Source organism: Anas platyrhynchos, chromosome 1 (genome assembly GCF_047663525.1).
Source record: "Anas platyrhynchos isolate ZD024472 breed Pekin duck chromosome 1, IASCAAS_PekinDuck_T2T, whole genome shotgun sequence".
Classification (NCBI taxonomy): Eukaryota; Metazoa; Chordata; class Aves; order Anseriformes; family Anatidae; genus Anas; species Anas platyrhynchos.
Window position 1 is genome coordinate 97239980 of NC_092587.1, and position 24878 is coordinate 97264857.

Genomic DNA, 24878 nt, shown 5'->3' on the forward strand with positions numbered 1-24878 from the left:
CGCCTGCGCGCCGCCCGGCCTTCCCCCAGCACCCCGGCAGGGAGACAAAGTCCCCGGGCGAGGCCAACGGCCACCGGGTGCCCATGGCCTGGTGCTGAGCCCCTGCCTCTTCCCTGCGGCACCGGGAGGCCTCGCTCGCCTGGTGAAGCCCCGCAGTGACGGGGACAGAGCGGGAGGCTGACTTGAGTTGGGTTTTTGGGGAGGCAGCAGGTGTCGGGAGCTCACGGGTGCTGTGGCTGCCAGCCCAGCGCGGCACGCAGATGGGGTGCCTGGCGGTGATGGCCGGATGGCCACTGAAGAGGTGGCTCGGACTCGCGCTCGTCATGCTTCACCTCGTCACTTTGGGTAAGTAAAATCAACCAGCACCGAGGGAGATGCTTGCAGGTGCCAGGCTGGAGGTGCCGGGCAGTCTCCTCACCTGGGTGGGAGGACGTTGGGTGTTGGCGGGGTGGCTGATGCCCACAGGGGCACATGGTGGGACCCCCCAGCCTACCCGGCGGGGAGGAAGCGTCATGTTGGCCCCGAGGGGCAGTGGTTTCTGCATTTTTTTGGCTGAAACTGAGTTTGTGGAGGGGAGACGGGGCAGGGTGGTGGGCTGTGCAGCTGCATGCCAGGGCTCCCTCCAGCAGCACGGCTCCATGTTGGAGGACAGCGAGGGCTGTCCCCATGAACCTGCCACAACGCTCGCCAAAGACCACAGATAGCCCTGACCTCAGGAGGCTCGGGGTTCAGTCCTCTATGCTGTGTGAAATGTTAACCCTGAAACCACACGAAGCTCACTCCCGAGCTGGGATTTGTTACGGGTGTGAAACAGGCTGTGCTTACCGGCGGTCCTGGTGTGTCACGGCAGCTAACGATACCTGGGAGCCAACCTGGGCTGAAGCGGGGCTCCCATTAAAAATAATGCAGAATTAGGAGGTTTTCATGGTGCTGTTGTGAAACTGTGAGATATCTGATGCTCTCCGCTGGGTTTCGTTTTGACTTTCAGTCTCAGAATCTTAAAACAAAACTCAGAGAATTGAGCAGGGATGCAATCACGGGGCTCGCCTGGGAAGAAGGCAGCCTCGGGCCCCCCTCATGAGATCTGTGCTCGACGCTTTCCCCCGCGCTCCTTCGCTGACCTCTGCGCTTGTGAAGCACATGTCAGCCATGGGCATGTTGTGCCCGCATTTCTGTCGGCAAATAACCTGCCACGTGCAGAACTGCCTCTCCCTCTGTAATTTAAGAGCTGGTGTTTTAATGTAATAACAAGCAGGCGATAATTCAGCAGCCCTGCAGTTCTTCTGGAAGGGGTGCTGATTCCAAGACCAAAGATGGGCAGCAGCCAGATCACAGAATCACAGAATTTATAGGTTGGAAGAGACCTCAAGATCATCGAGTCCAACCTCTGACCTAACACTAACAGTCCCCACTAAACCATATCCCTAAGCTCTACATCTAAACGTCTTTTAAAGACTTCCAGGGATGGTGATATACCACTTGATGCTAATAAGCAGTACTGGAAATAGGGGGTTGATAATATTAGCAAACTAGGAGTCCCTGCAGTTACTGTACTTTTCTTGGCATGTTTTACTAAGGGAACACTAGTTCATCCCACTGGCTGTCTCTCCACCTGTTTCTCAGGCCCCTGCTTATAACTTTTGTACACCCTGCCCCGTTTCGACCAAATCCTGCAGGAAGGCAGAACTGCGTTATTCTTGCCTGCTGCGTGGAAGCTGCAGGCCCCACATTGTGCCCAGCCAACAGCAAGGGGGAGCGGGCTGTGAGGGGGCTCAAAGTAGGCAGCACGACAGCCCCGAGGGCCTGGGGATCAGCTGGGAGCGGTGGGGAGAGGTGTCTGGGCCGGGAGACACCAAGCGTAGGCTTTGGTCAGCCTGCGGCTGAGCTGAGTTACTTCTCTAAATCTGATTGATTTCAAAATTCCAGGGTTAACTTGGCAAGACGCAGAGCAAGCAAAAAGCTATTTTGGAAGCTTTGCATCAGCTTTTGGGGTGTAATTGTTAGATGCTTCCCACGCGGTGAGGCGGCGGGGGGCCTGGTGCCTCGGGAGCGGGTCGCTTGGCAGACTGATGAGGGCAGCACAGCCGATGCACTTTCTTTCTCCCTCCCTATGCACACATACGTACCCTGCCACCTTTCTCTCCCAAAGAGGTATTCCTGCATTAGTGATGCTTAAAAATCCATGGTACGGTATCCACATACGAGCAGTTTTAAAAGCCTCACCAGGATTTTTAGGTGATGCCTTCCTGAGGGCACCCATAGAGACCGCAAGGACCGGCCCCAGATCTTCTCGTGGCAAAACAGTGAAGCCTTGGGAGTCGTGGCCCTGCCAGTGAGTTTCCCTGCCCTGTTGAGCAGGTCACCAGGGCCAGCATCTTCAGAACCGACCCTGTCTGGGGCTGCTGATCACCACGGCACAGCATGGCGTGGGCACCCACAGCCTGTGGCTCCATCGTGCATCCTCGGGCTCGGCCCGTGTGTCCTGGTGCTTGCACACCTTCCTGCTGCAGTGCTCTGAAAGGCCAAAGAGCACGCTGGGGTGAAAGCGGGTGCTCTCCCTATGCTGTATGTCCATAAAATGGTCATATTGGGAATGTCAGGCTGAATTTTTACATGGTGGCAGTAGAGAGCATTGAGGTGGGGATTAATTAAAAAGGATGATTTGAAGATTGTACTGTATAGGAAATGATGCACGCCCAAGCTGCCTCGATATATTTGTTTCCCCCTACATTGAATTTTGCTACTCTGCCGTTCACCTGAGGTGACCCCCTGAAATATCACTGTAATTTAGAGCTGCTCCCAAGATGTCGTCTGCTGCTGGAGACACTGATGAGCACGAACGCCCTGTCGTCTCAGCACGGTGGAAAAGGGGCAGAACAGCCTTGATTACATCCTTGATTACAGCACAAACTTACTTATTTATGGTCTGAATGCAATGCTGGTATCCTTATGGGCTTGCTTTTCTCCTGCCATTCACACCCACCTACTAATCGCAGGATGGCCATGTTCTCCAGCCCCGTTCGAGGTTGTTATAATGGGAAAATATCACTTGAAGTCTCCCACAATGACCTTTCCCTGCCCCGGGCATGAAGCTGGCGTAGGCACTGGTAGCTGGGACCCAGCCACCCCTGGCCTGTGTCCGTGGAATATTCCTTTTAGGCTTCCCTGGAGTCTTTTCATCTGACCGGAGGCAGTCCCGTTCTCGGTTTCTTCACAGCCGTGAAATTTTTGGGAAGTTCTGAGGAAAATCCCTACGGCTTTTCTGAGTTATTGGAGAGTTGGGGAGGGCAGGGGGGAATATTCACTTCCCTCGGCATCGCGAACGAATGTTTGCCCACAAGTAACTCACTCTGGGAATCCCCTCTCGCGTGTTAATACCGATAAAGTGCTCAGAGTGGAGCTAGGTTTTGGAAGGGGGTAATGAGCCTTGAGGTGAAGAAAGATTACCTGTTTCACGGCCTCTCCCAAATGTTCAAGCAGCAAGTAGTGAGCTCCAGGTGCTTCGCAGCTGATTTCCGTGCCAGCTCCGGTACAGGTTGTGCTGAGGGCAGATTGCGTGGTGGAGGTGGCAGAAATTTTTCTTTATGTACAAGCTTTGCCCACTTTGACACTGGATGCAAATTGAGTTTCTATCTTATCACTCTTGCTGTCTTCAGCTTTTTTTTTCTTTCTTTTTTCGGACCAGTTTCTGTCTCCTCCCCCCATTCCAGATACACAGAAAAGAAATGTCTTCGGTTAAATAGCTATGGCAGCGGAACTGAGGAACTCCTTTCTCTGTCTGTCTGTCTATCCAGAATGAAACCTGCTCTAACAGCCTGTCTGGAGAAACAGAAACCCATCTACAGGCTTTTGCTTATAGACTGCTTTACTATTTCTGGCTTTTTTTTTTTAAATGAGAGAGCTCTTTGGGGGAGAAAAAATAAATTGAACAGACAAGTGAAATTCCTACAGTCAAATTATAGTTATATGCACGTATATAGAGTTCGTAAAGTTAGCTGTGCAACATTTCTTTCACCCACATTGTTTCCTTTTTCCAGTTAGAGCAGAATGAACACAAATACCTCCGGCGAGCTCTTTACTCTGAGGCCAAAACCTTTTTTGCATTTCTTGGATCGCCAAGGTATTTGCAGCCCTTTTACAATGTGAATGTCAGGCATTCCTGCATTTAAACATGCAAAGTTTGGGGCCGAAATTTGTGCACGCTGAGGGCGATTACCAGCAGAAGTGGCTGCCCTACACGCCCTCACACCTTTCCCACTCGGTGCTGCCTCAAGGCCCAGATACAGGTGTGGTTGGTGGTGTAAGTAATAGGGCATACACCCTGCTGCTCTCCGCGCTGGGCCTGGCAGAGTTTCCTTTTACCTCTTTTTCCCCCTTTTTTACTTTTTTTTTTTTTTTAATTTTCGTTTTCCACTTTTTATCCTTTTTGCTTCCTTTTTTCCCTTTCATCCAGCTGCACCCCAAAGTTGTGCCAGGCTGGAGGAGAATTTCCACCTTCACAGAAATGCTCCATCCTTTCTAACACGTTTCCTCCCATAAGCACTGCGTGCCTTCAACATGGTATTCTTCATGATGTGGCAAGGCAGATGCATTAGACACACTTAAATCTGTTTGTTGACGAAAGGAAGTTGGTTTTGCTTTTAAGGATATGAACTTTATGCTGAATTGTAGCCGTTCTGTCCCCTTGGAGGGGCATCGATATCAGGAGTCTCAGGAGGTCATTTGAGAATATGTAAATCTTTCCCAACGCGGAAATGCCACGGGCTCTGCTTCTGCTTTTTCACTGTTATGCTTTTAAAATATCATTCGTCCCAGGGGACTCCCTGGCTGAAAATAAAATTGCTGACTGCTGGGTGGCACCTCTAGCTACACGGTGCTCAAAAGCCGTCCGTGCCCCAAATGCCCCTGTGTCATATAAAAAGCTAGAAAAGACCATCGAGGCCGGTCCCTCTGCACACTGCTGAGCTCTCTCCGTAGCAGGTACCCTCTGGTGTAATTTTACATGCCTGACAGACCGAGACTTCATCCCTGTTCCTCGCACACTGCTCCCTGAGCAGACCGTGCTGTCAGCCGCTGCTTGCCACCGGCGGGGAGCCCCGAGCTGCGATGCTGCCGGCTGCTACCTGCAGCGCCCGAGCAGTCCCTGCCGAAGCATCATTTCACTCCCTCTGCGGTTTCTGCAGCTTTCAGACACCCCTGGGCCGCTCTGTTCTGGTTTGGTTAGCCATCCTTCTCTTTAATATCCGTTTGCCAGGCGACGCTTTTATCCAGGGCTGTTCAATCTTTGCTCTAGCCGAGGGGCTGTGACAAGCTCACCATCTGCAGAGCGCCGCTGAGTTAGTGCCAGAGCAGGTACCGCGGTGTGTGAACAGGATTTGTGCTGGCAGGCCTGCGGCTTAGTCACAGCACAGGTACATACATATTGCTGTGGCGACAGGCAAGCACTTCAGACAAATAAAAACTGCGACTTCTCTAATTCTTACGTGAGAGGTATAACACTGGATTTTCCTGGTCACTGGGCGTTTTCACCTCCTGTTAGTTTCAAGAGGGGCTGGCTACGTGGCGAGCATGTGAGGCAGTGATATTTAGTGAGCACCGAAGAAAATGGGGGCCTTAAGCAGTGGGGGGACCTTGACTTCAAAAGGTTTGCTGTGAGGACTGCAGTACTGATGGCAGGAGCGCTGGAGGAATTCAGAGAATGATCTGAGGACATCTTCAGCTGGGAGATAAATATAGAGGAAGTACAAAGAGATCCAGTCAGCAAGGGACAAAGGCTCCAGGGGAAAAAAAAATTAACAAATTTATTTTTGTCTTCATGTGCTACAAATCTCCCCCAAAGGCCTGTCTTACACAACTGCCACATCTAGTTTCTGTCCCGAACTGGGAAATTGTAAGAGTGCTGAGCCAGATGCAGGGATTTGAGCTTGAACGGAACTAAGACATGCAAATCCTCCAAAGGCATCCAGATTTTTTGTTTCCCCTGCCCTTTTTCATCTAGCTGGGTCACCTACTCCCAGTGCAGGGAAAGGAGAAAGGGGGAAGGCTCGGAAAGACTCTTCCCTTCTCTCCTTTCCCCAAATCAGAAATGCCCCCATCCCCAGTGTCCCTCCTCATATACACTGACAGGAGGTAAGAAAATAAGGAAGCCCTCCTTCCTTTCCTCCCTGAGCAACATCCATGCAGAGGGCTCTGCGGCAAAGGGGAGGATATTCAGAAATGATTTAGTCGTCATCACTGTTCCCCCCAAGTACTTTGACTTCTCCTCTCCAGCTCCGTGCTCGGAGGCGACCTCCTGGCTAGCACCAAGATCAGAAATTTGCCAACTGACTTGTGATGTGAAGAGTTGCAATCTTACTCATCTTATAAGCAAAACAGACTGGACATACCCAAGCGGTGGGCTTGTCCCAGCGCGAGGCACTCGTGACTCAGAGAGCGGCAGATTGTTATCTCGAGAAGTTCCGAAACAGGACTCGGGCAGGGCAGGAGCAGGGGGGAGGAGGACTGGCTGGCGGGAGTTGCCCCAGCGCTGCAGGGAGCCCCTTCACCAAAGTGCTTCAGATTCCCTTTCACCTTCTCAGTTGCTAATTGCAGATAGTGCAAGTTTTCATGATCCGTGGAGTTTCTTCAAGGCCAGGTTTTTGTCAGAGCAGCGATTTAGTCGCTACCTCCCTCCCCACATCTGGGATGAGTAAGTGAACAGGACCTACCAGAAGGTCACCGTGACACTCTCTCCTCCATCTGCCTGGTTTTCATGGCATAAAGATAACCAAGAGGGAGTGAAATTAAGTTTCTGGTGTTTTTGTCAGGAACCTGCCAATGCAACTCTAGCCAGAGGGAGGAAGGCTTTGGCAGGACCTGATGGGAGCGGTGCATGTCCGAGAAACCAAGCCCACACCTGACAGCACACGTGTTGGGACAGCCGCGTGAGCTTCTCTGAAGCGAGTGTTGCCCGCAGCACATAACTTCTTAGCAAGGTGTCATCAGGGAGACAAATAAGATTGATACTTTCCGATTCGTCATCACTAGGGCCCCGGGTTAACAGCCTGCTGGAAAAATGGGCTTAGTGCACATCCCCTGAGATGTGCTGTCTTGCTGTCTGTAGATGCAGAAAGGTCTCCTCTGCTTTTCACAGCTGCTTCGTGATTCCAAGGATTTCTCCTCTGAAAAAGAAACAAAATTAAAAATAATAAATAATAATAACATTAAATGGAAAAAAGGCAGCTGAAGGAGTGGGGCACAAGAAGTCAAAAGATATGCCAGGGACATCAACGCTGTTGCCAAACTGAGCTGTATAAGGCCGGGCAGAGCAAGGTTGGTGCTTTGCTCAGCAGGAGCGTGGCTGTGAGGATGGAAGCACACAAAGGTAGGAAGCAGAGCTGAAACTGCTGAGCAGGGCACCCCCACGTTATGGCTCAAAACCAAGCAGAGCTGAACTTTTAGAAAACCTCTTTGCCCCCGCTCCGTGTCTCAGGCCTGACATGACATCGTAAAGTAGGATCAATCCCGGTTCTGCCCTGCTGCGGGCACACTTGCCAAGGGTGAGCACGTGTGAGGCAATGAGCTGGAATGGAGCTGCTGCCAGATGAAGTGTGTGGCAGCTTTTCTTCAGGATGCCCTTAACCCTCCTCCCTCACCACATCTGGGATGAGTAAGTGAACAGGACCTACCAGAAGGTCACCGTGACACCAGCTAAACTGTGACACCGTGAACCAAATTCGGTTCACAGCTGCTTCTCTTTGCCAGAGCAGTGCAGAACAGCTGAGGGATGGATAGCGGCAGTAATTAATTCATTACCGAGGGCTGGGCTGGAGTTTACGAAAGGGGAAAGGAGCATTCCTCTTTTCTCTGTGTGCTGAGACCTCCCTGCGTGCTGAAATCAAGCCTGGGCAGCAGGACCCTTGGAGACTTCCCAGGCACTTGTGTGCAGGTTAGTAGCCAGTCCCAGGCTCTCTGAAGAGGGCAGTCAGCACCTGCTTTTCTCTGTTTCATCTGGTCTTTCTCATTTCATGAGGTCTTTGTAGTGAAATGCAGAGTGAGGCAGTGATTTTGTCCCAGTGTCTCCACACAGGAATTATCTGAGCATCTGTTGGGCTCTTTTCAGTATATTCACAGTGTGGGTTAGATGACATATGAGGTATTTCTTTCAGTGTTCAAGTGTAGCACAGGATATTTGCTGAGTTTTATCTTCATGGAAATCCTTGAAAGAATCTGATCGCTCACTGGTAAAATTTCCTGGGGTAAAGAAAAGACCAACGGGGAGAGTCCAGTCCAGTTGAGCTCTTCAAATTTCTCAATTTTTAAACTAACATAAAAGCCTGACAGAGCTTTTTGTAGAAGTGTCATTTGGAAAAATGTACAGGTGCACTGTCTTACATGCTGCTTACTCAGAGGGGCGAGGGACTCCAGGTCCACCACGAAGGACCTTTCCCTCTGTGTGGCTTGCCTTGTGGGTTGTGTGTGGAGCGAGGTGACACAAGGTGAGGCCAAAAAAAAATGTCAAAATGGCTCAGCAGGATAGAGAAGTGGTGGGTGGAAGGGAAGGAGATGGCTTCGGGCTCTCCTTTCCCAGGGAATTAACTGAAGTTTCCAGCAGCCTGACCCCGCTCCTCTAAAGCCTTGTGTGGTCTTTCGCTGCTTTTTACAGGCAAATGTCTCAGCAGTGCTCTGTCCCAGAGGCAAGCCGCTCTCCTGTGCAGCCTGGCCAGCAGAACCAAGCTCTCTGTGGCCAGGGGAATTTCTGAAACCTGGCTGCCACAAGGGATGAAGGAAAGGGGGAAATCTGGTTAAAGGTTTTGTTAAGAATTAAAGATTGTTAAAGACTCTCCTTAAAAAACGTGAGCTCTACAGACTTTCCGCCCTCCGTTTCAGAGTGAACAAGGAAGGATGCTTTTCCTCTAAATTCACCTTTCTCTTCTAATCAGCCCTGTTGTGTTTAGGAGTAGTTTGAATGAAACACACTTTTTCTGCTGTTTGGTCAGCCCTTTCCTTGGTTCAGCACGGCGGGCTGCCAGCGGAGGAGCAACACGAGTGCCCAGTGAGCAGGCAGGCTTCGCGGTGTGCAGGAGGGTGGCTTATTTCTTTTTCTAGAAAAGTCATTAAAAATTATTTCCATGGTGGATACCTCCCCCGCAGCCTGGTTATGGAGAGCATTCAGCGCAGAAATGGGACAGAACTGAGTTTTCATTTTTGCTTTGCAGTTCACCTTTAAAGTGAAAGGGGACTTTTGTGGGACTGAATGACTCTTCATGGACCTTGGTTCCTTCAGGCCTGTAGCATTCAGGTTGCAGTTTCAAGGGTGCAGAGCCTTGTAAGGGTAGATGTGACATCAGCAGGAGTTTCCAGCCCCTGCACATGTACTGCCGAGGAGGTTTTTGTTCTCCTTTTGGTTGCAAAGGAGACTCTTTGGGGCAAGGCGCGGAGAACCTCATGCAACTCATGATGCGATGTCTCACTGACATTTACTGTACGCCTACTCTTCCCCTATTGCTGCAAAAGAAAATAGAAAATACACACTCGACTGCATTGTTATCACCAGGATCCACAGTCCCGAAGCTTTCCTGGCTGCTCCTGGAGGTCTCGCCAGCAATAGTAAGAGCTGAACTGTGAGAACAGGCAAAGAAGTGGTCGAGGAAAAACACACACAGACACACACACACAAGTGCACAGCAGGAGGAACTTTGAGAATCACCGTCCCAAATGGGTCGCTTTTAAAGTAACCAGAAGGAAATGCTTTTTCACACAGCATGTAATCAAGTCATGTAACCCACGGGAGTTTTGCTGCGGAAGCCAAAAATATACGTGTGTTCCTGAAGGGGCACAGCCTATTTGTGGAAGGTAGCTCCAGCAGTAGCAATAAGCTGCCAACGTCAGGAAGCCCCTAAATTTGTGACTGCCACATGTTGGGGTATGCCAGGTCTCATCCCGTGTAGCGTGCAAGAACTGCTTTTTCTATGCTTTTGGGCCAGTGGCTTTCTGCCACAGGTCAGTGGGCTGAGTGGGCCTGCGCCGTGCCCCGGTCTGGCTGTAGTCATGCCTGTGATGCATTGTAAGGGGAAGTACAGGTGGGGGGAAATCGTGTCGGAAACTATCACCTCCTTCCCTTTGGAAGATGAGCGAAGTGGTGAGATAAAGCTGGCACGAAGCGTGCAGGAGGGACGGGGAGAGCTGTGCTGCGGGGGACGGGGTGGGAGCTCCTTTCATGCCCTGTCAGGGCTCGGGACTGCTAAACTGAGGCTCGCCGCCGCCAGCGGTTGGCACTGCACTCAGGGAGCTCTCCCTGTTCAGGGCCTTCCCAGCACCGCTCAGATGTGTTTCCTGAGGTCTCTGCAGGGAAGGAAGAGGGAGTCTGAATATTCTCTGCATCCGCCTGATTCCTTATTTCTCTGCTGTCAGTCAGTGGAGTGCAAGAGGTCAGTCTGGCTCCCTCCTCTACTGGAGATAAGTGCTGAGGCAGTGAGGCCTAGGCAAGCAGGGCAACCCCAAAACAACCCGGCCTTGTGGACTAGGGTGTGCAGGGGATGAGCATCACCCCAGAGGCTACACAGACCCAGGAAAAGGCAGACGCATCTACCCTGGCCTTGCACAGGGCTGCAAGCCAATACAGTGCTGCAGGAGCCCCTGGCTCGGTGGCTCCCTTGCGGTGTCTGTAGCCCGGTGCCTGTCAGCACCCACTGCAAAGAGGAAGGGAAGTAGTAACGTGAAGCAGTGGGATTACTGCCAGCTTGGTCAAAGGTCAGCAGTAATGTGCACATTTTCCTCTTGCAAGAGCCCCAGCTTGTCACTGAAGGTGCACACCTGTACACAGTGCCAGGAGGGAGTTTGGGAATACCTGTGCTGGTTTACAGGTAATCCCCATGGGCCTTCAAAAATATTAATTCGTTTTAGCTAGGCTAGGAAAAAAATGTTTACTTGTTAATACCACGCTAGTATTATGATAAAAGTGTGGCTCTAACCACAGTTTGTTATCGTAGGGCTGCTTCTAGCTTCTGGGATCTTAAAAGGCTGTTTGTGTGTTGTTTTTAAAAAAAAAAAAAATAAATCAAAAAGCAAATCCCCCAGTCTAATCAACCACTGTGGCCATATTTGGGATGCAGGGACCACAAAGTTAGAGCAGAGACTTTCCCAACACCGAGCTCTGAAAAGGGAGAACAGAGGAGGCAGCAGCTGGAGCACGTATGTTTTTATCATTTCACCCAACGATCATGGCAACTCTTCACTCTGAGGTGTGGTGTTGAAAGCAGCACCAGAGCTTATTTTCAGGCAAGTAAGTCTCCTGCCTTTGCTTTTGGTAATTCATGCTGAAATCATTGCGTGCCTGCTGGCGATCATGAGAAGGGCTGGAGCATCATATAAAAAGGCGCCGCCAAGGCAGTCCTCCCCTCAAGGAGAGCTGAAGCTGTAGGTGAGGCGAGGGGCGAGGTAGGTAAGGGGGTGCAGACAGAGCCGAGATAGGTGAGCTCTCCACAGCAGGCCCTGCCCCAGGGCTGCACCCCTGTCTCACTGCCTTCTGTTTGCCCCCGTACAGGCTGCGCGCTGCCGAAGGAAGTCAAGAGCAAAGTCGGGGAGAAGGTCGGCCTGCCTTGTTGCCATGAGATCCCCAGCTCGGAAAGCCTGAGCAACTACCGGGTCTACTGGCAGAGGAACACCAGGGAGGTGGTGCTGGCCTACTCGGAGGGGAAGAAGATCCCAGATTACGACCAGTACGTGAACCGGACAGAGCTGGACAGCAAGAACCTCACCCTGTGGATCTACCCTGTGGAAATCCTGGACAATGGCACTTACCAGTGTGTGGTTCAGAACCTCAGAATTTCACAAGACTTCTCACCCCGCGTTGTGTGTGATGCGCCCGTGTCCCTCTCTGTTACAGGTAGGTGGGCTGCCTCCCTGCACCCGAGGCTTTCTGGCACCAGCCCCTAGGGGAAAAGGGCACTCCTTGAAGCTTTAGGCATAGTGTAGCAGGTAGCTTTTCATCGGGAAGCCTAAAACAGCACCAGAAAGTCTGTTAAGTCCCCTGTATTTCCCTTCAGGCAGCCTTCCTCTCGTCCTTCCAAAACCACCCCAGATACAGAAAATTGCCCTTTCCTCTCCCACCACCACGCTCCCCTTGATGACACCCTCTTGGGAAAGGCCATCTCCCAGGTCCCACTGCCACTGGGTGCCCTGGGCCACCTCTGCCCCCTGCTGTCTTTTGGGCAAAGCTGAGACCCTCGGTGCATGGGAAGCACCCAAGCCACAGGTGGAGCGGGGTGGTGCTGCTTCTCCTTGGCCCCAGAGGCATCTCCCGTGGGGCTGGCCCACGCGGGGGCTGCACGGCAGCTCCACAGCCTGAGGCTGGAGACTTGAGGCTTTCTACCTCAAAGGCAAAACCCAAGTTCCTTTGCTCAAAACGAATCTGAATCTGTTGTTGGAGGCTGCAGAAAGTTCCGCTGACATTATTTTCCACTTGCGCCACTTGTTTTTGTCGTGGTTGGTTTCAACCAAAAGCAGAGATACTGGTAACATGTGTGTGTGTAAATATATATATTTAAACAGATTTGAATACCTTCAGCAGCAGAGCTCCAGAAATCCTCCAGAGAACCACTGAATGAGCATTCCCTACCTTGAATGAACATTTGTCAGGGGAAAAAAAAAAAGCCACCACAAGTTCTTGAGGTTTGGCCACTGCCTGCCTACTTGGGTGAATGAATGTTGGACATACACGCAATGAGACCAATTCAGTGATCCTTTTGGGAACCAATAAGTAAAAAATGGTGCTGCACTGCTGGAACCCTCCCTAGCAGTGGAGGGGAGTATTGCTGAGGGGATAAGTTATTGTGGGAACCAGCAAAGGGAAAGCTCCCTTTGCCACAGCTGGAGCCAGGCTACCCTGAGCGAGAGAGGTGGAGCAGCGTTATGCCCTGATGACTGATCAGGGAGCTTCGGTGAAGCAGACTGGGAGGTTTGAAGGGACTTTCCAGATGTCAAACTGGATGTCAACAGTGTATTGCTCAACAGCGGGCCTGGAAGGAGAGCCGGGTCTGTGTCTGCCACTGGTTGGCCATGCAATGTTGAGCAAGTCTATTTCACTAGCCCAGACTATGGTTTCATGGTCAGCTTAGGCCATGGAAGACATGTTATGATCATAAGGGACCGTTCCCCATTTCCTTGCCTTTGTAGGCTGCCTTCTGCAGGTCCTGTCACTCATGTGGCCAAAGTGTGAGTCAGGCAGGGAGCAACTGCAGACACAACCGTAGCTGCTCCAAAAAGGGCTGTTCTGCAGTGCGATAAGCAACATGCTGCAGCTCTCTGTGTAGCCTGGCCATGGCTGGGGCTGTAGGGAGTGGGCAGGCTGTGGACTTGGAGCTGGCAGGGGTGGGAGGGAGAGAGGGGCAGTTTGGTGCCTTTGGAAGCAGTGGTACTGGTGGATGCACACCCACCAGGAGCCACACGTTGCACTGCTGCTTCTGACTGGTCCTTGTCTTGCCCAATCTGTGGTCCCACAGAGGTTTTGTCCCACGGAAGTGCTGCCTTAAATAGTCCCCGTTCCACCTTTTGCCTCCGCTGAGGCTACTTACTGCAACCCGTGGGCATCCCCAGTAGTGCCGATGCAACTGTTTAGTCATGCAATGAACCAGACTGGCAAAGGGATCCAGGCTACCAATGAACCCAGCTTTTTCTCCACCTTCACCCATACCTGTTTTCTCACCTATTTGACCATGAAGCCTCAGAAACACTTGCACCAATACATCTAAAGCAGAGGGAAGGCATGAAACAAGCTGTGTGGGTGGGTGGGAAAGCTCCAAAAACCAATTATGGCAATGCCAAAAAAGTCTGGTGGGAACACGGTCTGTGTTTGTCAGAGGAGGACCTATGGATTGCTGTGCATCTTTGCAATTACCAGTATGACTGGGTCTTGCTCTCAGCTGAGCCATCTGGGGGCTCTCATAAAGAAACTATAATTTATTCTGGTACTGGCCATCGTGGCTGAGAGGCCAACGTGTGACTAACTCTCCCCCACACCAGAGATGGACCCTCTGTGAGCTTCAGGGTGGGAAAGGACAGGGCAGAGTGTGTGGGGGGAGGAAATAATCTTCCATTGCCTCTAATACAGATTTTTGTTCCACTGCTTCATATTCAGTCCAGTCTTATGACTCTGTTGCTCCACAAACTGCTGTATGTAGAGAGGAACAGCAACACTGGAGAGGTGGCATCACAAAGTTTGTGACACCTGGGATAGTGATCAGGAAGGAGAAGAAGCAAAGGTCAACACTACAAGGCTGGGGGGGAGGATGCTAGGGCACAAGAAAGGCCAAACAGATTACCACAGAGGGAGAGTGTCCCATGGGAGAGTCTTTACTTTTACCATGGGTGACCAGGACTGTGGGGAATCTGACAGAATGGTTTCTCAATCTTTCTTTCTTCAGCTGACTTCAGTGAGCCAAACATAACATCAGATGTCATTAATACTACTTGTGAATCAACGGAGATGGTGGTAACATGCTCTTCTTATGGAGGTTTCCCCAAACCCAAAATCTCTGGATTCTTCAACAACGGGTCCCTCGTCTGGAATACCACCTGGGTGTCTGAGTCCAGCCTCAGCCCATACAATGTCACAGGGAAGCTGCATCTCAACGTGACCAAAGACATCAACCTCACTTGCTCCGTTGAATACAATGGCTTTGTCAAGTCCACCAGTTTGCTTCTAAGTAGGTTTCCATAATTGTATTACAAAAATGCTTTGCTGAACCTGCTGATTGGCCTCTTTGAGAAAGCAGTAGATGTTTGTATACCTGTTCATGCAAGGACGACCAATGATCCCACCTGTGAGCTGCACACCAAAATATTTCAATGGCTCTAAGACAGCAGGGATGGTGGAGCAGTTATAGCTGTTTCTGGTGAGCAGATGTGGCTTTGGCTTCCTGCTGCTCTGTGGTGGGCCACAGGTGGGTTGACAGGGTGGCCGGATCCCACAGCCTCAGTGGCTCACACAGGTTGGGATCGGCTCCATTCAGTGCCTGTCTGTACCAGCATGGTCTTGCTGCCAACTGCGTGACACAGACCAGGTATCTGAATGGAGGGACTTGAGAAACGTGTGTGCCTCAAATGCCACAGGCTGTGCTTACAATTTCCTCATTTAACAAGCGTGTTTCTTCTTGCTTTAGTGACAGAAACCATCAGCTGTGGTCTAGACAAAATTCTGCTTTCATACATACATTAAATATAGGGTTAAGTCATATGGATAAAATTGCTTGTGCTTGGCTTAAAATTGATAAAATAATAGGTAAGTGTGTGCCTTGAAAAACTTGAGGGACAAGTGGAAACAGCATGAGGCAAGGCAGCATGCTACAGTCCACATGTTTTTGCAGTAGAAAGAGATGCACAATAAAATTCTTAATGCCAAAAGGATTGTTTTTTTTTTTTATGTTGTTACCAGAAAAAGTATTTTAAAATATGTCTCTGGGTCTGATGGTTTCACTGTAGAGATACAGGCATCTTCAAGGGAAACTAGTGAAGTGCTGTTGGTTATCCTAGGGAATTTTACCTTATTCATCAAGGTACCTTATTCATCAATCTTACTGAAGTCGAAGGGGCTTGTGAGGAGAGGTGCCATTCAGTTTCAGGACGAATGCCAGAAACTAGTGCTTTATGAATTTTGGTTATTACTGAATGTAGCGCATAATCTCCCTAGAGATCATAATAGAAGGAGGTTACAAATATCATACTGCATAGAAAAGGAGAGCAACAACAAAAAAAATAGTAGTAATAACAATACACTGTCGTCACGTTCTCAGAAAAGGAAGCAATCGGCAATGAGAACAGCAGCCACAAAAACCCTGCCTTTCGGCTTTTAAGAAGTGTAACCAGTCCCACTTTGGTACAATGCAAATGGTCTGCTAAATGAGTTTTCCATGAACACAGAGTTCTAGACAGAATGAATATAGCTTCTGGTAAACCCAGGAGGCAAAACCTACAGTGGGAGACACGTGGGGCCAGATTGTGCAGTGGATCAGGCTAGGGTCTTAGGAGTTGAATCAAGCTTAATTGCACTAGAAGCAGAATATGAAAATCTGAAGACTGTGAACATGTACCTGGTGTGTCCTTTCCATTGAATTAGGGTTGTCCTGTGTGGTACACAAACGGCCTGTTACCTACTCTCATTTTTGAGTAGCAGAACAGTTATCTCCAGCAGTGCAAAACAAAAAGACGCAGATCTGCTGAAACTGAACTCTGTCCCCAACCCCTTTTCCTTCCATGATGGGACTGACACCTCCAGTCTATTAAATACCTCTTGTTTTCCATCGCCTGTGAATTCAGAGATGAAAATATAGGCATAAACCAGGCGAAAGCAGCAAGAAAAACTGCAGAGTAACACTAAGAATGGAAATTTCCTGGATGTGGGCTCTGTCTTTTCTACCAAACCTAACCAGTTTCTTTAAAAGGAGCTTATAAGCCCATCTCAGTCCTGCTCTGAACAGAGATCCAGCATATTGGATGCTGTGGATGTGTTAAAATTTCAGCAAAAAGCAAGTGTGGGGGAATGGGAGGGCCTCTACAGGTTAGGTGCCAGCTTTGTCTGTTTGTTTATTGAATGTGTGCTGAATATCCCAGGTTGGATATCCCAGTTAGGATTTGGCCAGAACCACCAAAATTCATATACCTTCTCTTACATGAAAATGACAAAATGTTGTTGGGCCCTTTACTTACGTTTTGTTTCTTCTGTCTCAGCAAAAACAAATGACTGCATTGCCCCTACCATGCCTCCATCCTATAATGTCATTACTGCTACAAGTATCATCTTTATCATCTTTCTTTTGGCTATCACCCTAGCAGCAAGATACTTCCCAAGGCATGGTAAGTATAGCTCCTTTATCTAGAAACAGTCCCTTTCTGTTTATGGAGTATCTATGTAAAATACACTTTTATAGAAACTGTACTGACACAGTAGGTATTTTTGTACCTCCTTCTCATTTCCTTTTTTTTTTAATGCAGCATCTACTATCACAAAACCTAAGTCCAGCTCAGGACTTTCCTACGTTTTGTGCACATGCAGCACTAAGCGTTCTGCTTTGAGAGTCCAGAGCTGTTGGGGGTTTTGTCTGCAGATCAGAGTATTTCCAGAGAACAGGGGTATACAGAGCTGGATTCACAAAGGTCCATTTTTATGTATTAAGATGCTTGAAGATGCCAAGAATCTTGGTCATCACCATACATACAGCTGGGCACTATCAGTTTCAAAATGGGATCGATCTGTCCACATACCCTACTTGGACAATCCGTCAGAAAAGTCACAGAGCCAAAGTTACAAAAGTGTATGGTGCTAGGGCCACAGGAAGGACTTTAGTACAGCGACGTCTCACTTTTAGAAGAACCCCAATCGGGAGACATGGATTTGTCCTCTTTGTTGGTCCAAAAAGGGCAGAGGTGAGGTGCCAGGTCCTGTGCTATGAAATTTTCAATAACTTGAAACATGTCCATGATTTTTTTGATTGCAAAAGGGACCTCAAGCATCTCAGGGTTAGGTGGCAGCTGAGCAGATTTTTTTGTTTGTTTGTTTGTGGCTCAAAAATCTTACTTACTAGCTGTTGCTCCTAGTGTTGTCTAAGCTGGCCTAGCCAGAAAGCCCCTGAAGATGCGGGTAGGCATCTAAAGGATGTAGAAAGGCAAGTTGGCACCCAGCCGGTACTGAAACTCAACAGCAGCACACGTCCTGTCAGTGCCCTGTTAGTAGCTCTGAAAAGCAGTCCTGCAGGAAGACAGCAGGCTGTGCAACGTGCTATAAATATCACCCAATCGAGCTCTGCCAGGTCTCTGGGGAAGTGGAGGCAGGAGACAAGAATCCCACACCGAGAGCGCTCAGCGCGCTTGGGCCAAAAGCCACCAGTCTGCGCGTCACAGCCCATCACGGTCACAGCGGTAACCATCCCCCTGCTGGAAAGAGGTCTCTCGTTAGGCAACAGGGACTTGGTTCACTCGGGAACACGTGAGTTTGTCATGTTCCTGTCTTCCGCTACCCCTGCTACAATTTCAAGCAAGGTCACTCACAAGTCAGGGCATGGAGGTGGTGTTGCTGTGCTCTTCCCCTCGTCACCAACCGCACCCTCTCAAAAAGCAATGTGACCGCTGCATCAGGCTGGGATGATTATCTTTTGGCGCTTTATCACCAAGAAAGGGAGCATCTGGAAGGCAGGAACCCTCTTAGCCACACCTGTGCACCTCCAGAGTGCTGGCTCTTCCCTGGAGCCACGTTGCTGGGTGAGCAGTAACCATGCTGAAAACATGAAAACCACAACCCAACACAGCCTGTGCTGTTAGCTGCTGCGTGGACAACGAACTTCTAGTTATGGAAAAAAAAAAAGAAGTGGAATTGAAAGATCTGTCTCTAAATAAGTGCAGGATGGAAATTAAAAGGTCTCCTGCTATTAGCATTCTGAGGTAGCCTTTTATATATAAACCAGATTGCTTTTAAGGTAGATGCAGGAAGCGTACCAATGCAGCAGAATGACATCACCTGCACTGTCAGGAGACTCAGCTGCGTACACTCCTTTTTAGTCCCATTTTCCTAACACGCACAGGGAGCAGATCTGCCGAGTCAGGTGGCACAGTCACTTTCCAGACCATGTGAGATGTAAGAAACCAAGGCTAGCGTTTCAAACCAACTTCCCAGTTTGTACAGCTTGCTGCGCTTCGGTGCTGCTGTGCGCTACCACCTGTCTGGGAAGGGAAATGTCTGTCCTGAGAGTGCTTCCCGCTGGTGTTGCTGCAGATCACCCTTCAGGAGATGATGTGGGAGCTCAGAGTAGGTCTGAGAGTATCTCTGCTGCTCTGACATAGGAAAAGCTGGTCCAGGAGCTGCCGTGGTGCTCAGAGTCACTTCGGAGCTCGAAAAGCCATGCTTCAAGGAGCTGAAGTGTGGGAGGGAATAGAAAGAGAGAGCAAAACGGAAATAAGGGTTCTCAGATGTGTGATTGTGGTGGTGACCAAAACATGTAGGTGCTTTGTTGAGGTTCACACCCCCTAATCTGAGGAGTTTGCTGCATTTAGTAATGTGTACCTTTTACCATTGTTTCCCTACAGACATTATCTTAGCACGTGGCGACCTGTCTTTGTATCAGGCCGACATTCTAGCTCTGTGCTAATGTGAACAGTTTTATCCACATGACACTATATAGGTAACAGCTCTATATAAAGGACCTTCCTATCAGATCAGACTATGTCTGTGGGCTAACCATATTCAGATGTACTGCGGGGATGAGCCCTGCCAAGGAAAAATAGGCATAACTAGATTTAAAAGACTTTTGTTTTCTTTGCTTTACTTTCTTGAAGAAGACGTTTGCATCAAACACTTTGATCTGCAGTTCACAGAATCACAGAATAGTTGGGGTTGGAAAGGACCTCCAGAGATCATTGGGTCCAACTCCCCTGCTCAAGCAGGGTCACCTAGAGCACATTACACAGGATAACTTCCAGACGGGTTTTGAATACCTCCACAGGAGACTCCACAACCTCTCTGGGCAGCCTGTTGTAGTGCTCTGTCACCCTCACAGTAAAGAAGTTCTTCCCCTTATGGCAATTGACTTTGAATTCCAAGTGCTAATGAGGGATCTTCTCTTTCAGCCTGTTTTCATTGTTCTAAGAATCAAGACCCAATGGACGAGGATGAGAAGGAAAGCATGAAGCCACCCACGATCTCTAAAATGACATCTGAAACATCATCAGTATGACCAGATCACATTTGCAGGTAATTTTGTTCACCACTCCTCTCTTGGCAAAATAGATTCTCATGCAATGTTAGCTCACAAAACCGTGCATGGTTTTGATATGAGTGTGCACCTTAGCATAAAAGTGGTAGGGCTCTACTGCCAGTTCAGACTCATGGTATTTCCCAGCCATAGGATGAGGCTCATGTTGTTTGTGGGGCATTGCCTTCTAAAAATTATCTAGTGAAAAATGTTAGATGTACTTATGTACAAATGTACTCATTTGTGAGTAGTGTATCATCTGCTGTTCCTCTCTAAGACTTCCCCAGGAACCACTAGTATTAAAACCCTAACTAATATTAAACAGTAATATTGAAAGGAGTTACTTTTGTTATGAGGTGTTGTAAAGGACGGTACAGGAATGGCTGGGGAACAGTCTGGCTTACCGAGGGTTTATGACTGTATACACCGTGGTTTGAAAACTTAGTTGTGTTCAGGGCTGTGTCCTCCAAAAACACATTTTCCAAATCAGGAGGCTTAAGGAAAGATTAACAGCTAACTGTTACTGCTTGTCTCATTATCCAGGCGACTGTATTTCCTGCTCTCCCCTCAGCATGCTGAATTGCCAGGGTGATGCCACAGAGTAGCAGATGTAGAGTCCTAGAAGTCATGAATTTGTCACGCTGTGTTGCAGTAATCTAAAGGCTTAGAATTTTTTGAGACAGGAAGAAGGGGAAACTATCATTCAGGCCACTCTTCTCATTTCCAAACTTGACCACCCACTCATATTTTCCTCTGGGGAAGGCCCTATCTGGAACAGATACTAAAACCTTGGTTAGCACGAATCCTGGGGGGTTTTGTGAGTGCTGTTCACGGGTGGGAGTTCACCTACTGGATAAATCCATTCTGCCACATTCCTCTTTTGTCATAAAAGTTTTCCACACTTTTTTTTTTTTTTTTTTTTTTTTGTAAGCTGCTGTTATTTCCCAACCCCATTGACTGGAACAGCTGCTGTCTGCGGACAGGGATGGAAGCTGTACATCAGGGCAACGTATTGCTTCCTCGGTGGCAGACTGTAATCTCGTAACTTTGCGATGCACTGAGCCATGTCCTATTGCTGCTTAAATAGGGCAGCACATTCATTAGTCACCCTCTCTCCGCTGAGGGATGGCACCTCTGTACGGTCCAAAGGTTTTCACAGCAAGCAGGTGCCAGTCAGTAGCTCAGAGTAGGGCCCATCTTGAGCTGTCTAGTTCTGACCAGCTGGTTTTACTGTAATAGGAGCCCTCTTGTGGACTATAGCAGGTGATCCCAGTTTTTCCTCTCTGCAACATTTTGACTTACATGTGGGATTAAAAAGAAGGGGGAAAAAATCAGTAAAACGTTTTTTTTTTCTTGTGTCCCTCAGGTTTCTTATCCTGTGTATTCTGCACTGCAGTCCCCACCGTTCTCTACAGCAATGCTTATTGCGTTGACCCTTTGGCTCTCTGGAAGGGGATGACAGCAGTAGAAAAATTTGCTCAAGAAGACGGACAGCATAACCTTTTGTGACCGAATACAAAAACCCACCTATGCCACAGAAGCTGTGGGGTGGTCCTGTTACAATGGGGTTGCTGGAATTCCAACTGGGAGGACCCTCCATGTTCCTACAACAGGTAGAAGAAGAATGCCGTCAGCATTGTGCTGCTCCAGCACGCTAGTGCAAGAGTTTGGGATACTCTGACGCTGCCTCTACAAAAATCAGGGGGCCTGCAGAGACCTAGAAGGTAGCCCCCATCCACCTACCCCTGTAGTAATGCAGAGCTGGCCCCAGACCCCACCACAGTCTCAAGTCAGGCTGCACCTCCACAGTGCAACTGGGAGCAGCTACAACTCCTTATATTCAGCCTCGCGCCGGTATTTGCCAGCACTGTTCTTTGTGCCGGACGAGTCTGGATTTAGACTTGACCATTACGGATATGTGATATGACATTCCTTCTTCCCCAAAGCGGCAATAATCACACTTTTCAGGAAACAGCACCTCGAGGTGGAAGTACACACCTCATGCTCATTTTCAGCGCTGTGAGACTTTGTAGGGAATGACATATACTGACGGCACACCTAGCAACTATCTAATATTGCTTACCTACAGCAGTGGCACAAGTTCTCATAACCTTTCTCCCCTGAAAGGATGGCCCTGCCAAGCCAGGTATGAAGACGCAGCTCCTCCATTAAGTTACTCGGGTTCTGACACAGCCCACCCCACTGGTGGTGGTGCACGTGAGCACACGCACATGCACACGTATACAAGCTCTTATATGCTTGTTTTATATGCTTCCTACCTGCACTTGTTGTAAAGCCCAGATTAAAGGTCTGTAACACTCGGCGGTTAACTTACACGTACCTACAAGAACGAAACTTAAGTCAGGGCCTTGCTCCATAAATACGGGTCTGCTTGTGTTTGTACATTTGCCTAACAACAGTTATATGGGTCTCCATTTTTGGGGGGGAGTCTCTCTCAGTGACATAGGGATTTACTTTGCTTTGAATGCTGCTGCTTTCTGTCAGCGTTCTCTCTACCCAGCCAGGACTTGAAGGAAGTTCCCTGCAGGATGCTAACATGGGATAGGACTCATCTGATCTGGGTGATATTCTTGCCTACTGTGTAGGAAAAACTGGTTTCTCATTTTGAGGGGAAAAGAGGAGAAAAAGCCCAAGCCCCAGCAAGCTTCCTAAGCAACTATGCATACTAACCTAACTCAGAGAACTCACACTCCCGAGTATGCATGCTAACTATGCATGCTAACCTAACTTATACCCAAGTATGATAGTGCTGTTTTGTTTTCTCCTTCTGTTCTGTCCTACTGCAAGCTGTACCTGTTACCTTATTGCTTCATTCATGTACGTATTTTAGCAGGGTAGACCACAGTCTGAAAGCGCCACTCCATCATCTTTGTGGGAGATTTTGTTGCTCAAACTCTCTATCTTGCTAGGATGCAGCACAGAAATATTAATTTCACTTATTTCTAGCAGGTAAATATTGAGAGAAAAATTGTTGGAGGAAGCAGGAGCGCTAACAGCAATTTATAGAGGATTGAGCTATGAGAGGTGAAGGGATCAGGGCGAGTCACTAGTGAAAAATAAGACACTGCTCTGTTTCTGCTCCTGCAGAGTCATGCTGCCCCATCAGCATTTTTCCACCTTCCCATTCTATGAAGTGAAATGGGAACTTCAGAACAGTTGTACTGAGGGGATTTTGACAGATAAAAGGAGATAAGCTTGCCACAAGGCCCTCAGTAGGTGACAGGGAACCAATGTTCTTTGCACGTGTGCACTCATTGCAGGCAGGACAGGGGTGGCACAGAAGGCAGCGCTACCAAAACAGCAACCTGACCTTATCACAGGAAGGCTGCCAGGGAAATACGGTCTTGTGCTTTTCATGTTTCAATTTCTTTCAGCCTACATTTGTTCTTTCCAGCACAAACTACCAGCTTCTTGCAGGCTAATGCCCTCTTTTTAACTTCCATCATTTCCAATGTTTCCACCTTGCCACCCACGCTGCAGCCCTGACAGCGGTGCCCACACAGCGTCTCCCCTGCAACCGTCCCATGCCCTGCTTCTGCTCCTGGCTGATAGCACGGGCCTCTTGAGAAGGGTTTGTCTTTTGCACAGTGCCAAACCTTTCTACATCACACCAGACTCCAGTGACACTTTAAATAACTCCTTAAAAAGGAAACAAAAACCTTCACTGACAAATATGTCTAGTATCAGTTTGTTTTTATACTCTTGATGGGCAGGTTGTTTGGTTTATTTTTTTCCTTAAGCACTTACATTATGAAACATGTTTTCTATTGCTTTATGCTGTATTCAGTGAATTGCACACAAATGGTTTCCATGAGACCTTTTCAGCTTTATATCTGGGTCATTGTACCAGGTGAGCTGCTTTGTTTATCGCAGGTATTTTGTATATAACATTTTTTTTTTCCATGGATTCTCCTTTAATTGTATTAAAAGTGAAATGGTGAACTCGGTGTCCTTTCCTCAGTAATAAAAGATGTCTGTTCTACATCCTGGGAAGTGGTAGAGCCTTTCAATTATTCATGAGCCCCATCCACCATGTCTCAGCTACTAAAAACGTGGGCTGTGTAGCACCAAGGTAGGCGATGCAGCTGGCTGATGAAACCATTACACTGGCTACAGCTGGCATCAAGACCCAGCTCTGTTTGGTGTGCTCAACAGCGATGACAAAGAGCACTCGGGTACCCAACTCCTAACTTCCACACATCTCATGTTTGTGGATCTGCCAGGGATTAACTGAGGAGCTTAGCTGTGTGGCAGGTCTTTCTTTTCTCCCCCCATAAAGAGAGTTTCTCTGCAAAAGCAAAATCTGGCGTAAAATGTTCCTACTGCATCCCTGCTACTTGTGTTACCTACCCTGCAAGTGGACAGCTGGTAACTTCTGCATTGTGCTTTTCTGGAGGTGGGGGGAGTGAGGAAACCCTTATGTTCGTGTTTGAAGAACGCTCTGAACCAACTCTTCCCACAGTCTGGACAGTGACTTTGAGTACAAGAAATGAGGAACCACCCTTAGCAGGAAACAGAGCAAAAAATGGCTGTCCATCTTGAGTTGAATGTAGATGAAAAGTCTGTGCTTCCCCTTGCTAAAGGGCTACGTAAGGACATCGAGCACTCCTTCCTTCCTTACATGGAGAAAAAAACCACACAGGACTGCTACATCTTGGCTCTGACTGCTCTCCCAAGGAGGAACGCCCCTCATCAATGGTCACAGACACAGGAAAATTAGTATTCCTTAGGTGTCACGTCAAATAGGCACTGAGAGGCATAGAGAAAACTGAGCAATGACACAGCTAAATGTCATGAGAACTGCGGTATGGACAATAAAATGTGTGGGATAATGGGTGGGGATGTAAAAGGAAAAAAAAAGGAGAACAAAGACAAAACATTCCTGTTTAACTACAATGGCAAAATGTGACTCAGAAGGGCCTATTTTGTCTTTTGAGGGGGCAGAGGATAATCACACCGATGTACGTGGAGTTTAAAACCAGAAGAGGCAGAGACCTCTCCATAGCTTGCTTCTTCACATCCTTCACTTACACAGAAAAGGGAAATCGAAGCCGGGTGATGAAAACCCTGAAACATATGCACTTCTTCAAAGGAAAAATGAACTACACAGCGTTTAAAAGAAATAAAATGATCATTTCA

The 24878-nt window shown here is 48.7% G+C and overlaps 2 protein-coding genes and 1 long non-coding RNA gene across 3 annotated transcripts in view; 1 reads left to right on the forward strand and 2 right to left on the reverse strand.

Annotated features, from left to right (window-relative positions):
* On the forward strand, positions 1–23728 carry CD80 (CD80 molecule). Its single transcript, XM_005017637.5, has 6 exons — positions 1–345; positions 11525–11866; positions 14403–14684; positions 16705–16830; positions 19594–19717; positions 21085–23728. Exons 1-5 carry the CDS (start codon positions 261–263, stop codon positions 19698–19700), a joined length of 942 nt encoding a protein of 313 aa, XP_005017694.3. The 5' UTR covers positions 1–260; the 3' UTR covers positions 19701–19717; positions 21085–23728.
* On the reverse strand, positions 5784–11530 carry LOC110352331 (uncharacterized). The gene is made up of 2 exons (XR_002401155.4): positions 7668–11530; positions 5784–7160 (listed from the first exon to the last, which is right to left on the reverse strand). It is a non-coding gene; the product is annotated as an uncharacterized lncRNA (long non-coding RNA).
* TIMMDC1 (translocase of inner mitochondrial membrane domain containing 1) overlaps positions 18405–24878 on the reverse strand; it is a 13865-nt gene continuing 7391 nt past the window's right edge. Inside the window, exon 7 of the mRNA XM_072025550.1 lies at positions 18405–18881. Coding sequence (XP_071881651.1) covers positions 18680–18881 — 202 coding nt within the window. The 3' untranslated portion in view covers positions 18405–18679. The remainder of the gene's footprint in view (positions 18882–24878) is intronic.

Excerpts from the sequence above, each read along its gene's own strand:
- CD80 (XM_005017637.5), top strand. The coding sequence starts at position 261 with ATGGGGTGCCTGGCGGTGATGGCCGGATGGCCACTGAAGAGGTGGCTC. Across the intron at positions 346-11,524 it reads GCTTCACCTCGTCACTTTGG|GCTGCGCGCTGCCGAAGGAA; the intron begins GTAAGTAAAATC and ends GCCCCCGTACAG. Across the intron at positions 11,867-14,402 it reads CGTGTCCCTCTCTGTTACAG|CTGACTTCAGTGAGCCAAAC; the intron begins GTAGGTGGGCTG and ends TTCTTTCTTCAG.